Source organism: Mauremys mutica, unplaced genomic scaffold (genome assembly GCF_020497125.1).
Source record: "Mauremys mutica isolate MM-2020 ecotype Southern unplaced genomic scaffold, ASM2049712v1 Super-Scaffold_277, whole genome shotgun sequence".
NCBI lineage: Eukaryota > Metazoa > Chordata > Testudines > Geoemydidae > Mauremys > Mauremys mutica.
In genome coordinates, this window is record NW_025423355.1 from 204,678 (window position 1) to 220,825 (window position 16,148).

A 16,148-nucleotide genomic window follows, 5' to 3' on the forward strand; every position below is an offset into this window, starting at 1 on the left:
GTACAGTCGGGTGGGGGTACAAGGGAGGGGTTGTAGCAGGCAGTGGGGGCGCAGGGGGTACAGTCGGGTGGGTGTACAAGGGAGGGGTTGTAGCAGTGTGTGGGGGCGCAGGGGGTACAGTCGGGTGGGGGGTACAAAGGAGGGGTTGTAACCCTAACCCTAACCCTTTGACATCAGGAGGGGGAGGGCGCAGTGGGGGGCGTGACAGCAGGGGAGGGGGAGGGGATGGTAGCCGTGAGGGGGGTGTGACAGTGGGGGGGGGGCAGAGGGGTGTGACAGCGAGCGGAGCAGCAGGGGGGTGCAAGGGGGCGGCAGGGGGGGTGCAGTGGTGGTGGGAGGGGGGCCCTGGCCTGGATCCTCCCCCCCCCCCGGCAGTCTCCACACACACCCCAGCTCCCCCCCCCCACAGGACCCTGCCCTCCACAGCCCAGACGCCCCCTTACCCGTACCGGGGGATCCCCAATGCCCTGGCCAACCCCTCAGTACCCCCCACTTTCCCCACGGGGGGAGGAAGCTGGGAATGGCTCAGGGACCCCCACACACACACGGGGGGGCCAGAGGGGGGGTGCTGGGGAGACCCGGGGTTGACAGGAGGTTCTGGGGGGAAGAAGGGGGGTGACCCAGGGGGCCATCCCAGGACGACCTGTGCTGGGAGGGGGACCCAGGAGATACGGGGGGGTCCCCTACCTTTGCTGCTCACAGCCACTGGTGGGGGGGAGGCGGGGGTCCCAGGAGGGACTGGACAGGGCAGGGGGGCTTCAGGGGGGTGAGGGGAACTGGGGGGGGTTACAGGAACAGATGGGAGGGGGCCCCGGGAGGTGACAGGAGCAGGGGGGCACAGGGGGGAACCTGGGGGGAGCGGGGTGTGCGAGGGGGGCGGCAGGTGCTGGGGGGTGACAGGAGGGGGACACGGGGGGGAGCAGGGTGTGCGAGGGGGGCGGCAGGCACGGGGGGGGCCCCGGGGGGTGACAGGAGCGGGGGGCACGGGGGGGACACTGGGGGGGAGCAGGGTGTGCAAGGTGGGCGGCAGGCACGGGGGGGGCCCCGGGGGGTGACAGGAGCAGGGGGGAACGGGGGGTACACGGGGGGGAGCAGGGTGTGCGAGGGGGGCGGCAGGCACGGGGGGGGCCCCGGGGGGTGACAGGAGCGGGGGGCACGGGGGGGACACTGGGGGGGAGCAGGGTGTGCGAGGGGGGCGGCAGGCGCGGGGGGGCGCCGGGGGGTGACAGGAGCGGGGGGCACGGGGGGGACACTGGGGGGGAGCAGGGTGTGCGAGGGAGGCGGCAGGCGCAGGGGGGCCCCGGGGGGTGACAGGAGCGGGGGGCACGGGGGTGACACTGGGGGGGAGCAGGGTGTGCGAGGGGGGCGGCAGGCGCGGGGGGGCCCCGGGGGGTGACAGGAGCAGGGGGCACGGGGGGGGCCGCAGGGGGGAGTGGCATGTGCAGGGGGGTCCGGGGGGGGGCTCTTGGAGCGCTGGGGGGATTCCGGGGGTGGCGAAGAGGCACGAGGGGGGTCCCGCGGCGCGGGGGGTTCCCGGGGGGGTCCGAGGGGGGCTCCCGGGGGGTGACCGGAGCGGGGGGCACAGGGGGGACACGGGGGGGGTCCGAGGGGGGTCCGGGGGGACGGGACAGGAGCGGGGGGGTCACGGGGGGCCCGCAGGGGGAGTGGCATGTGCAGAGGGGTCCTGGGGGGGCTCTTGGAGCGCTAGGGGGATTCCGGGGGGGCGAGAGGCGCGGGGGGGTCCGAGGGGGGGTCCGAGGGGGGCCCGCGCCGCGGGGGGGTCCGAGGGGGGTCTCGGGGGGGTCCGAGGGGGGCCGCGGCGCGGGGGGAGAGGGGCGCTGGGGGGCCCGAGGGGGGCTCCCGGGGGGGCCCGCGGCGCGGGGGAACAGGGGCGCGGGGGGGCCCGAGGGGGGCTCCCGGGGGCTCCGGGGGGTCCCGCGCCGCGGGGGGGGTCCCGGGGGGGCGCGGGGGGGCCGGTCGGTACCTGGGCTCCCCGCGGCCGCTGCAGCCCAAGATGGAGGCGCCGCCCCGGCCCGTCCCGCCCAGCGGCAGCCGCGGCGCTGGCGTGTGAAGGCTCCGCTCCGGCCCGGCCCCGCCCCGAGCCCGGCCTGCGTCACACACCCCGAGACACAACCCGACACACACACACACCGGCCTGCGTCACACAGACACACACACACTCCGACACACAACCCGACACACACACACACCCCGAGACACAACCCGACACACACACACACCGGCCTGCGTCACACAGACACACACACACTCCGACACACAACCCGACACACACACACACTCCGACACACAACCCGACACACACACACACCCCGAGACACAACCCGACACACACACACACCGGCCTGCGTCACACAGACACACACACACCCCGACACACAACCCGACACACACACACACCGGCCTGCGTCACACAGACACACACACACCCCGACACACAACCCGACACACACACACACCGGCGTGCGTCACACACACACACACACACCCCGACACACAACCCGACACACACACACACCGGCCTGCGTCACACACACACACACACACACATCCCGACACACAACCCGACACACACACACACACATCGGTCTGCGTCACACAGACACACACACACCCCGAGACACAACCCCACACACACACACACTCCGACACACACACACACCGGCCTGCGTCACACAGACACACACACACCCCGAGACACAACCCGACACACACACACACCGGCCTGCGTCACACAGACACACACACACCCCGAGACACAACCCGACACACACACACACCGGCCTGCGTCACACAGACACACACACACCCCGAGACACAACCCGACACACACACACACCGGCCTGCGTCACACAGACACACACACACCCCGACACACAACCCGACACACACACACACCGGCCTGCGTCACACAGACACACACACACCCCGACACACAACCCGACACACACACACACCGGCCTGCGTCACACAGACACACACACTCCGACACACACACACCGGCCTGCGTCACACAGACACACACACTCCGACACACACACACACCGGCCTGCGTCACACAGACACACACACACCCCGAGACACAACCCGACACACACACACACCGGCCTGCGTCACACACACACACACTCCGACACACAACCCGACACACACACACAGCGGCCTGCGTCACACAGACACACACACACACCGAGACACAACCCGACACACACACACACCGGCCTGCGTCATACACACACACACTCCGACACACACACACACCGGCCTGCATCACACAGACACACAGACACACACACCCCGACACACAACCCGACACACACACACACCGGCCTGCGTCACACAGACACACACACACACCGGCCTGCGTCACACAGACACACACACACCCCAACACACAACCCGACACACACACACACACACCGGCCTGCGTCACACAGACACACACACACACCGGCCTGCGTCACACAGACACACACACACACAACCCGACACACACACACACCGGCCTGCGTCACACAGACACACACACACACAACCCGACACACACACACACACCGGCCTGCGTCACACAGACACACACACACCCCCACACACACACACACCGGCCTGCGTCACACACACACCCACACACACCCCCAAGACACAACCCGACACACACACACACCGGCCTGCGTCACACAGACACACACACCCCGAGACACAACCCGACACACACACACACCGGCCTGCGTCATACACACACACACACTCCGACACACACACACCGGCCTGCGTCACACAGACACACAGACACACACACCCCGACACACAACCCGACACACACACACACCGGCCTGCGTCACACAGACACACACACACCCCGACACACAACCCGACACACACACACACCGGCCTGCGTCACACAGACACACACACACAACCCGACACACACACACACCGGCCTGCGTCACACAGACACACACACACAACCCGACACACACACACACCGGCCTGCGTCACACACCCCCACACACACCCCGAGACACAACCCGACACACACACACACCGGCCTGCGTCACACAGACACACACACCCCGAGACACAACCCGACACACACACCGGCCTGCGTCACACAGACACACACACCCCAAGACACAACCCGACACACACACCAGCCTGCGTCACACAGACACACAGACACACACACCCCGAGACACAACCCGACATATACACACACTCACCGGCCTGCGTCACACAGACACATACATCCCGAGACACAACCCGACACACACACACACACACACCGGCCTGCGTCACACAGACACACACACCCCGAGACACAACCCGACACACACACACACACACCAGCCTGCGTCACACAGACACACACACCCCGACACAACCCGACATATACACACACACCGGCCTGCATCACACACACACACACACACCCCGACACACACACACACACACCCCAACACACACACTCCGGCCTGCGTCACAAACACACACACACACACACACCCCGACACACACATACACAGAGACCCCAACACACACACTCCGACCTGCGTCACACACACTCCCCCCCGACACACACACTGGCCTGCATCACACCCACCCTGACACACACACACACCCCGACACACACACACCAACACACACACACACACCAACACCCCCCGCGTCTCACACACACCCCAACATACACCCCGACACACACCCTATGGCCTGCGACACACACAAACTGACACACACATACACACACACCGGCCTGTGTCACACACACCCCGACACACACACCCCAACACACACACACCGACACAGACACACACACCGGCCTGCATCACACACACACACCGACACAAACACACACCGACACACACACACCGGCCTGCGTCACACACACACAACCTGACACACACACCAACCTGGTCACACACACACCGACACACACAGACCGGCCTGCATCACACACGCACATCCTGACACACACACACACACCGGCCTACATCACAGACACACACACACACCGGCCTGCGTCACACACACCTACAACCTGACACACACACACCGATACACACACACACACTGGCCTGTGTCACACATACACACACCAACACACACACACACCGGCTTGCATCACACTCACACACACGCACCAGCCTGCATCACACACCCAGACACACACACACACAATGGCCTGTCAAACACACACACACAAACAGATACACAACAGCCTGTGTCACATACCCAGACACACACACAAACACCAGCCTGTCAGACACACACACACACATATAGACACACGCCGGCCTGTGTCACACACACACATACACACACAACAGCCTGTTAGAGTCAGATATACACACACATGCATAGACACACCTCGGCCTGCGTCACACACCCAGACACACACACCATCCTGTCAGACACACACACACACACACACACACACATAGACACACACCGGCCTCCCCGTGCTCATACCCAAACACACAGACACCCTGGCCTGCATCACACACCCAGAGACACACACAAGCCAGTCAGAAACACACACACATACACAAACACATACAGACACACACTGGCCTGCATCACACACACCCACCGGCCTGTCAGGCAGACACACACAGACACAGCCCTGCATCACACCACACAGACACACACAGACACTGACCTGCATCACACAGAGCCACAGATTAATACACACACACACACAAAGACACACACATACACAAACCTGTGTCACGCACACACACCCTGAAACACACAGACACGAGCCTGCATCTCACACAGACACACTCACACACACACACAGGCCTGCATCACCCAGAGACATAGACACATACCCAGAGACCAGCCCAGCGCCTGGTGCACACTCACACTGACACACTTGCAGGCCTGCGTCACGTGCACACACAAGCAGACACACACCCCAACATACACACAGACACACACAGATGGGCCTATGTCGTGCACACACACTCACACAGACTCCTGGATCACACACATACACACACAGAGAGGCCTGGATCACTTGGGTGTACACACACACACACAGAGGCCTGGATTGCGTGTGTGTGTGTGTGCACACCGACACACATGGCCCTGGATTACACACACACACACCAGCCTGGATCCCATGTGTGCACACAGCAGCCTGGATCACACACACACACACAGAGGCCTCCTTGTGTGTGTTGGTATGTATGTGAGCTAAACACACACACACACACTTCCGAAGGGGGCTAGATCTCACACAGAGGCCTTCTTCTGTCTCACATGCACAGGCCTAGATCACACATACAACACCCCCCCCACGCCAATCTCACACACACACAGGCCTCGATATCAGACACACACAAAGGTACAAGCCCAGCTCACACACACACACAGCCTAAATCCTACACACAGAGATCTCTCTCTCTCTCACACACACACACCCCCTCTCCAGCAGGGAACATCTCTCTCTCTCTCTCTCATACCCCCCCTCCCCCAGATCTCCCTCCACATACAGGCACAAATCACACACACACACGCAGGCCTAGAACTCTCTGTGTGTGTCTCTCTCTCACACACAGGCCTAAATATGGCATCACACAACACAGAGGCCTAGATATCAGAAACACAAGGGCCTAGACAAACACAGAGGCCTAGCTCGCTCTCTCTCTCTCTCACACACACACACACACACACACACACACGCCTAGATATCTCACTCACAGACACACAAAGGCCTAGATATCAAATACACACACACAGAGGCACAGAAAGGCCTAGATCACACAGAGGCCTAGAACTCTGTGTGTGTGTGTGTGTCTCTCTCTCTCTCTCACACACACACACACACACACACACACACCCCTCAATTTTTTCTCACACACAGGCCTAAATATGGCATATCAGAAACACAAGGGCCTAGACAAACACAGAGGCCTAGATCACACACACACACACACACAGGCCTAGATATCTCACTCACAGACACACAAAGGCCTAGATATCAGATACACACACACATACACACTAGATCTCACACCCACACGTGCTTATCTTTCTTTCTCACACACAACCCTAAATAGCTCACCCCTGCACAGACAGAGGGCAAGGTATTGGAAACACAAAAGTCTAGACAAAGACACAGGCCTAGATCACACACACACACACACACACACACACACACACACACGGGCCTAGATCACACACACACAGAGGCCTAGATCTCTCTCTCTCACATACACACACCCACAGCTAAATCACACCCACCAAGTCCATCATATATACGACACTTGCTCTCTGTCTGTCTCTCTCACACACACGCACTCCCCCGAATCTCTGTCGCACGCACCCAGAGGCCTGGATCAGTATCTCACACGCATGTGCGCACACACACACACACCTGGCTCCATCTCTCACACGCATGTGCACACACACACGTGCCCAGCGGCCTGGATGTGTCTCTCAAATGCGTGTGCACACGCACACACACACACATCTCACACGTACACGCAGACCCAAATCACCCAGCAACACTAGAGGCCTCGACACCCCCTAGAGACACCCCCTGGATCTCCCACAGGCCCAGATTGCACACTCACAACACACTGGCCCACATCTCTCTCACACACACACACACACACACCAGGTTGCACGTGTGTACACACACACACCCCGCCTACCTCCTGTCATGGCCCAGTCAGTGCCTCCAAATCCCAACCCCCACAGCAATGAGCCCAGCCGGGGGGGGCGGAGGGGGGGGCGGTGCTGACATCATCTACGATGGCGGTGATGTCATAGAGCCGTGTGGGTGACATCACAATTCCCCGGGGAGCTGACCTGCCTGAGTCCTGCCCGTGGGGGATTCGCACACGAGTCAGGCCCCACCCCGACCCCAGACCGAGGCCAAAGGTGAGGGCCGCGGACGGGACCGGACGGGAGGCGCGGGCGGCCGGGCGGGCAGACGGAGGCGGGGCCGCGGACGGGACCGGACGGGCGGCGCGGGGGGCCGGGCGGGCAGACGGAGGCGGGGCCGCGGACGGGACCGGACGGGTGGCGCGGGCGGCTGGACGGACAGACGGAAATGGGGTGGGTGGATGGGGGTGGACGGGGCTGGACAGACAGACGGGGAGTGGATGGGGCAGATGGGGATGGACAGACAGACAGACGGGGGGTGGACGGGGCTGGAGAGACAGACAGATGGGGTAGATGGGGCTGCACAGAGAGACGGGGGGTGGATGGGGGTAGATGGGGCTGGACAGACAGACGGGGGGTGGATGGGGGTCGATGGGGCTGGACAGACAGACAGACGGGCGGGTGGATGGGGGTAGACAGGGCTGGACAGACAGACAGACAGTGGCAGGTTGATGGGGGTGGATGGGGCAGGACAGACAGACAGACGGGGGGTGGATGGGGGTCGATGGGGCTGGACAGACAGACAGACGGGCGGGTAGATGGGGATGGACAGACAGACAGACGGGTTGTGGATGGGGCTGGACAGAGAGGCGGGGGGTGGATGGGGGTAGATGGGGCTGGACAGACAGACAGACGGGCGGGTGGATGGGGGTAGACGGGGCTGGACAGACAGACAGACGGGGGGTGGATGGGGGTAGACGGGGCTGGACAGACAGACAGACGGGGGGTGGATGGGGGTAGATGGGGCTGGACAGACAGACAGACAGGGGTTGGATGGGGGTAGATGGGGCTGGACAGACAGACGGGGGGTGGATGGGGTAGATGGGGATGGACAGACAGACAGACGGGGGGTGGATGGGGGTAGACGGGGCTGGACAGACAGACAGACGGGGAGTGGATGGGGGTAGACGGGGATGGACATACAGACAGACGGGGGGGTGGATGGGGGTAGACGGGGCTGGACAGACAGACAGACGGGGGTGGATGGGGGTAGATGGGGATGGACAGACAGACAGAAGGGGAGTGGATGGGGCTGGACAGACAGACAGACGGGGGTGGATGGGGGTAGATGGGGATGGACAGACAGACAGACGGGGGTGGACGGGGGTGGATGGGGCTGGACAGACAGACAGACGGGGAGTGGATGGGGCTGGACAGACAGACAGACGGGGGTGGACGGGGGTGGATGGGGATGGACAGACAGACAGACGGGGGGTAGATGGGGGTAGACGGGGCTGGACAGACAGACGGGGGGTGGATGGGGGTAGACGGGGATGGACAGACAGACAGACGGGGGGGTGGATGGGGGTAGATGGGGTTGGACAGACAGACAGATGGGGGGGTGGATGGGGGTAGACGGGGCTGGACAGACAGACAGACGGTGTGGGGATGGGGGTAGACGGGGATGGACAGACAGACAGACGGGGGGTGGATGGGGGTAGATGGGGCTGGACAGACAGACAGACGGGGAGTGGATGGGGCTGGACAGACAGACAGACGGGGGTGGACGGGGGTGGATGGGGCTGGACAGACAGACAGACGGGGGTGGACGGGGGTGGATGGGGCTGGACAGACAGACAGACGGGGTGGACGGGGCTGGACAGACAGACAGACGGGGAGTGGATGGGGCTGGACAGACAGACAGACGGGGGGGTGGATGGGGGTAGACGGGGCTGGACAGACAGACAGACAGACGGGGGGTGGATGGGGGTAGACGGGGCTGGACAGACAGACAGACGGGGGGTGGATGGGGGTGGATGGGGCTGGACAGACAGACAGACGGGGGGGTAGATGGGGGTAGACGGGGCTGGACAGACAGACAGACGGGGGGTGGATGGGGGTGGATGGGGCTGGACAGACAGACAGACGGGGGGTGGATGGGGGTAGACGGGGCTGGACAGACAGACAGACGGGGGGTGGATGGGGGTAGACGGGGCTGGACAGACAGACAGACGGGGGGTGGATGGGGGTAGATGGGGCTGGACAGACAGACAGACGGGGGGTGGATGGGGGTAGATGGGGCTGGACAGACAGACGGGGGGTGGATGGGGTAGACGGGGCTGGACAGACAGACAGACGGGGGGTGGATGGGGGTAGATGGGGATGGACAGACAGACGGGGGTGGACGGGGGTGGATGGGGCTGGACAGACAGACGGGGAGTGGATGGGGGTGGATGGGGATGGACAGACAGACAGACGGGGGGGTAGATGGGGGTAGACGGGGCTGGACAGACAGACAGACGGGGGGTGGATGGGGGTAGATGGGGATGGACAGACAGACAGAAGGGGAGTGGATGGGGCTGGACAGACAGACAGATGGGGGTGGATGGGGGTAGATGGGGATGGACAGACAGACAGACGGGGGTGGACGGGGGTGGATGGGGCTGGACAGACAGACAGACGGGGAGTGGATGGGGCTGGACAGACAGACAGATGGGGGGGTGGATGGGGGTAGACGGGGCTGGACAGACAGACAGACGGGGGGTTGGGTGGGGGTAGACGGGGATGGACAGACAGACAGACGGGGGGTTGGGTGGGGGTAGACGGGGATGGACAGACAGACAGACGGGGGGTGGATGGGGGTAGATGGGGATGGACAGACAGACAGACGGGGAGTGGATGGGGCTGGACAGCCAGACAGACGGGGGTGGACGGGGGTGGATGGGGCTGGACAGCCAGACAGACGGGGGTGGACGGGGGTGGATGGGGCTGGACAGACAGACAGATGGGGTGGACGGGGCTGGACAGACAGACAGACGGGGAGTGGATGGGGCTGGACAGACAGACAGACGGGGGGGTGGATGGGGGTAGACGGGGCTGGACAGACAGACAGACAGACGGGGGGTGGATGGGGGTAGACGGGGCTGGACAGACAGACAGACGGGGGGTGGATGGGGGTGGATGGGGCTGGACAGACAGACAGACAGACGGGGGGTGGATGGGGGTAGACGGGGATGGACAGACAGACAGACGGGGGGTGGATGGGGGTAGACGGGGCTGGACAGACAGACAGACGGGGGGTGGATGGGGGTAGATGGGGATGGACAGACAGACGGGGAGTGGATGGGGGTGGATGGGGCTGGACAGACAGACAGACGGGGGGGTAGATGGGGGTAGACGGGGCTGGACAGACAGACAGACGGGGGGTGGATGGGGGTAGACAGACAGACAGACGGGGGGTGGGTGGGGGTAGACGGGGATGGACAGACAGACAGACGGGCGGGTGGACGGGGGTGGATGGGGCTGGACAGACAGACAGACGGGGGGGTCGTTGGGGTAGACGGGGCTGGACAGACAGACAGACGGGGGGGTGGATGGGGGTAGACGGGGCTGGACAGACAGACAGACGGGGGTGGATGGGGATGGACAGACAGACGGGGGGGTAGATGGGGGTGGATGGGGCTGGACAGACAGACAGACGGGGGTGGATGGGGGTGGATGGGGATGGACAGACAGACAGACGGGGGGGTAGATGGGAGTAGATGGGGCTGGACAGACAGACAGACGGGGGGTGGATGGGGCTGGACAGACGGGGGGGTAGATGGGGGTCGATGGGGCTGGACAGACAGACAGACGGGGGGGTGGATGGGGGTAGACGGGGCTGGACAGACAGACAGACGGGGGGGTAGATGGGGGTAGACGGGGCTGGACAGACAGACGGGGGGTGGATGGGGGTAGACGGGGATGGACAGACAGACAGACGGGGGGAGATGGGGCTTGACAGACAGACAGAACGTGGGGTAGACGGGCTGGACAGACAGACAGACGGGGGGGTGGATGGGGGTAGACGGGGCTGGACAGACAGACAGACGGGGGGTAGATGGGGCTGGACAGACAGACAGACGGGGGGGTGGAGGGGGGTGGATGGGGGTAGATGGGGCTGGACTGGACAGACAGACGGGGGGGTGGATGGGGGTGGATGGGGGTAGATGGGGCTGGACAGACAGACAGACGGGGGGTGGAAGGGGGTAGACGGGGCTGGACAGACAGACAGACGGGGGGTGGACGGGGTTCGACGGGGCTGGACAGACAGACAGACGGGGGGTGGATGGGGGTAGACGGGGCTGGACAGACAGACAGACGGGGGGTGGATGGGGGTAGATGGGGCTGGACAGACAGACAGACGGGGGGTGGACGGGGCTGGACAGACAGACAGACGGGGGTGGACGGGGGTGGATGGGGATGGACAGACAGACAGACGGGGGGGTAGATGGGGGTAGACGGGGCTGGACAGACAGACAGATGGGGGTGGACTGGGGTGGATGGGGATGGACAGACAGACAGACGGGGGGGGTGGATGGGGGTAGATGGGGCTGGACAGACAGACAGACGGGGGGTAGATGGGGCTGGACAGACAGACAGACGGGGGGTAGATGGGGCTGGACAGACAGACGGGGGGTGGACGGGGATAGATGCTCATGGGGGGGCACGTCGGGCCGACGCCCCGTTCACTCCCCCTCCCCTCCTCTCTCCCCCAGGCTGCGGCGCGCGCCCCGCCCCCCGCCGGCCATGCGGCCCCCCAGCGCCCCCCCGCCGCCGCACTCGCCCCGCCCCGGCTCCCCCGCGGGCCCCCCCTGGCGCCGGTACCGCCTCTCGGCCAGCATGAAGGGGCTGCTGGTGGCCCTGCTGGGGGGCGGGCTGCCGGCCGGCTTCGTGGCCCCCTTCGCCCGCATGGCCCACGAGGCCTCGGCCATCCCCTCGCTGGAGATCCTGCTGCTCCGCTGCCTCCTCCACCTGCCCTTCGCCTGCCGCCTCCGCTGCCGCGGGGCCCCGCTGCTCGGCCCCGGCCCGGCCCGGCGCCGCCTCCTCCTCCACGCCGCCGCCAACGTCCTCTCCGTGGCCTGCGCCTACAGCTCCTTCGTGGCCGTGCCCAGCGCCAACGCCGCCACCGTCCGCAAGGGCTGCTCCACCCTGGGCGCGGCGCTGCTGGGGCTCTGCCTGGAGAGCCGCCGGCTGAGCGGCTACGACTGGTTCGGCCTCCTCGGCAGCACCCTGGGGCTGCTCATCATGGTGGTGCCGGATCTGCTCAGCCTGGACCCCAGCACCCGCCTGGCCGACGCCTTCGGCTACGCCCTGGCCTGCCTGGGCGGCGTGGCCTTGGCCCTGGCCTTGGCCATTTTCCGGGCCTTGGATTTCCCGGCCAAGCTGCCCACGGCGGCGTTCGCCTTCGGGGCGCTGGGGGGGCTGGTGTGCGCCCCGGCCATGTTCCTGCTGCAGGAGCCGGTGCTGCCGGCCGAGCCGCTCACCTGGAGCTGCACGGTGGCCGTGGGGGTGCTGGCCCTGGCCTCCTTCCTGTGCGCCAGCCACGCCGTGACGCTGGCCCACCCGGCCCTGGTGTGCGCGGTGCTGCACTCCGAGGTGGTGGTGACGCTGGCCGTGCAGTACTACGTGCTGCGGGAGGCCGTGACCCCCTTCGACGTCATGGGGGCCGGCGTCATCCTGGGGAGCATCTCCATCATCGCCGCCCAGAACGTCAGCTGCCACCCGCCGGACGAGGAGGAGGAGGGGTGAGGGGGGGGGCAGGCTGGGCTGGGGGCCTGTGCCCCATGGACACACCCGGAGACCCCCAGGTACCAGGCCGGGCTGGGGCCCTCTGCCCCATGGACGCACCCGGAGACCCCCAGGTACCAGGCCAAGCTGGGACCCTCCGCCCCATAGACACAGCCGGAGACCCCCAGGTACCAGGCCGGGCTGGGACCCTCCACCCCTTGGACACAGCCGGAGACCCCCAGGTACCAGGCCGAGCTGGGACCCTCCACCCCACTGACACAGCCGGAGACCCCCAGGTATCAGGCTAGGCTGGGACTCTCCGCCCCATGGACACAGCCGGAGACCCCCAGGTATCAGGCCAGGCTGGGACTCTCCGCCCCATGGACACAGCCGGAGACCCCCATGTACCAGGCCGAGCTGGGACCCTCCGCCCCTTGGACACAGCCGGAGACCCCCATGTACCAGGCCGGGCTGGGACACTCCGCCCCATGGACACACCCAGATACCAGGCCGGGCTGGGGCCCTCCGCTCCATGGACACACCCGGAGACCCCCAGGTACCAGGCCGAGCTGGGGCCCTGTGCCCCATGGACACACCCGGAGACCCCCATGTACCAGGCCGGGCTGGGGCCCTCTACCCCATGGACACAGCTGGAGACCCCCATATACCCTCCGATGCTGAAACGAGGCCTGATCCCACAGGGCACCGGTGCCCAGCACCCACCTCCTGGCGTGGACACGCCCGCCCGGTACAGACCCTTCCCGTGCCGCGTGGAGGGACGGGACCGGCCCCGCCCCACCCCGGGGCCCCCTGGACGTGCCAGACTTGGGCTTCCCAGAGCTCTTCCCCGACAGGCCGTGCGGGCGCCCCGGGGCCGGAGCCGAGCGTCAGAAATAAAACGTGTACGTCTGAGGATGGGCCTGTGGGGCAGATCGACCCCCGTGTCCCCCGGGGGCACGGTGCCCTCGCTGGGCGGGCGGCGCCGTCTCCGCCACCCTAAAGGGCCCCGCGTGAAGTGGGGCCGAGAACCATCCCGCCCCTTAGGTCCCTTCCTGACCCTTGGCCGCGACAGCCCTGAAGCATGAGGGTTAAAGTGGGACCGGGCTGAACGGGAGCAGGGGATGCCCGTGTGGACTCCGGGGCATTGGGGGGGAGGAGTGGGGAGACCGGGGGGGGGGAAATGGGGGTCACCCAGAGTCAAGCCCCACTCGGAGCAGCTGCAGTTGGTTGAGGGCAGAAATTGATGCCTGGCGGCAGAGCTGCCCAGTGGGCGTAGCAGGCCGACTCCCTGAATGGCCTCGATCCTGGGGGGGTCGGGGAGGGGGGGGGTCTGGGCAATGCTCCTGCCGTGCTCATCATAAACGCTTCTCATTTGGGGCGGGATGGGGAACATGTCAGGACTCCTGGGTTCTCTCCTCAGCTCTGGGAGGGGGGTCTGGTGGTTAGATCAGGGTGGGGGTCGGAGCCAGGACACCTGGGTTCTCTCCCCGGCTCTGGGAGTGGAGTGGGGGCTGGTGGGTTACAGCAGGGGGGGGGCTGGGAGCCAGGACTCCTGGGTTCTCTCCCCGGCTCTGGGAGGGGAGTGGGGGTTGGTGGGTTAGAGCAGGGGGGGCTGGGAGCCCGGATGCCTGGGTTCTCTCCCCGGCTCTGGGAGGAGAGTGGGGGCTGGTGGGTCAGAGCGGGGGGGACACAAAGACCAGGCGGACAAGGGAGGGTGGGTGATTGCGGCTTTATTTAATATCTGCTCATCAGGACACGTCTGTTCCAGTCCTTCGTTACCCCAGGTTTTTTCGGGGGGGGAGGTAATTAGGAGACCTTCAGCGTGACCCACTCCAGCGTGGGGACTGGCTGGCTCAGGGGGGCGGGAATGGGGGAGGGGCCTGTCCCCTCTAGGGGGCGCCGGCTCCCCCCCGGCCCCGGGGCAGGGACTGGCTGGCTCGGGGGGCGGGGAGTGGGGCACAGGGGTTATGGGCCCCATCAGTGCTGGGTTTCCACACGGCGCTGGTGCCATCTAGCGGCCAGCGGCCGGAGCTGCAGTCCCAGCCCTGCTCTGAACCGGACCCTCCAGGGGGTGGGCTCTTATTTGGGGGGCCTGAATCGGACCCTCCCCCTTGGGGGGCGAGGGACCCCTCTGGCCCCTGCCCCTTTGCCCCCGTGCCCCCCACCCCGCTCGCTGGGCGGCCCCCGTGACCGGGCCCAATTCCGCGTGCTGGGGGGGGGGGGATTTTCTCTCCCATTTCGCGGAGGCCCCGGCGTGCCTCAGTTTCCCCCGGCGAGGGGACCTGGGTTCGGGGTCAAGGCGACCCAGATCTGCGCGGCAGCCAGCGAGGCCAGCACAGGGACGCCGAGCCCCCGCCCCATCTCCCCCTCGGGGGAGGGGGGGTCGGTGGCTGTAACCGTGTCCGGGGAGGGGGGGGGATTTTCACACCCCTGGGGGCAGAGCGGTGCAGAGGGGAGAGCGCAGCCTTGGCCTGGAGGGGAAACGACCCCGCCAGGCACCTGCCTGCGTCCCGGGGGGCGGGCGGATTCCTGGCATTTCGGTGGTGGGGGGGGCGGAACCCACGTCAGGCCCGAGACACCGGAGCCTGGATCCCCCCCGGCCCCTAACCGGGGAGCGCCCCCCCTCCCCCGGATCCCTCCCGGCCCCTAACCGGGCACTGCCCCCCCGATCCCCCCCCGGCCCCTAACCGCGGAGCGCCCCCCTCCCCTGGATCCCCCCTGACCCTTACCGGGCACTGCCCCCCCAC

General features: G+C 65.6%; 2 protein-coding genes across 4 annotated transcripts in view; one reads left to right on the forward strand and one right to left on the reverse strand.

Moving 5' to 3' along the window:
* ZBTB4 (zinc finger and BTB domain containing 4) overlaps positions 1-7,747 on the reverse strand; it is a 31,101-nt gene extending 23,354 nt beyond the window's left edge. For 2 of the 3 annotated variants that reach the window (XM_045001493.1, XM_045001496.1), the window contains exon 1: positions 1,985-2,109. The gene's annotated coding sequence lies outside the window, so the exon portion shown is untranslated. Of the gene's footprint in view, positions 1-1,984; positions 2,110-7,679 lie in introns of those variants that run through there. The other variant, XM_045001494.1, reaches the window with a different exon arrangement.
* A 4,742-nt stretch (positions 7,748-12,489) lies between these two features.
* SLC35G6 (solute carrier family 35 member G6) lies at positions 12,490-13,430 on the forward strand. Its single transcript, XM_045001517.1, has one exon. It carries the CDS (start codon positions 12,514-12,516, stop codon positions 13,420-13,422), a length of 909 nt encoding a protein of 302 aa, XP_044857452.1. The 5' UTR covers positions 12,490-12,513; the 3' UTR covers positions 13,423-13,430.
* The last annotated feature ends 2,718 nt before the right edge of the window (positions 13,431-16,148 follow it).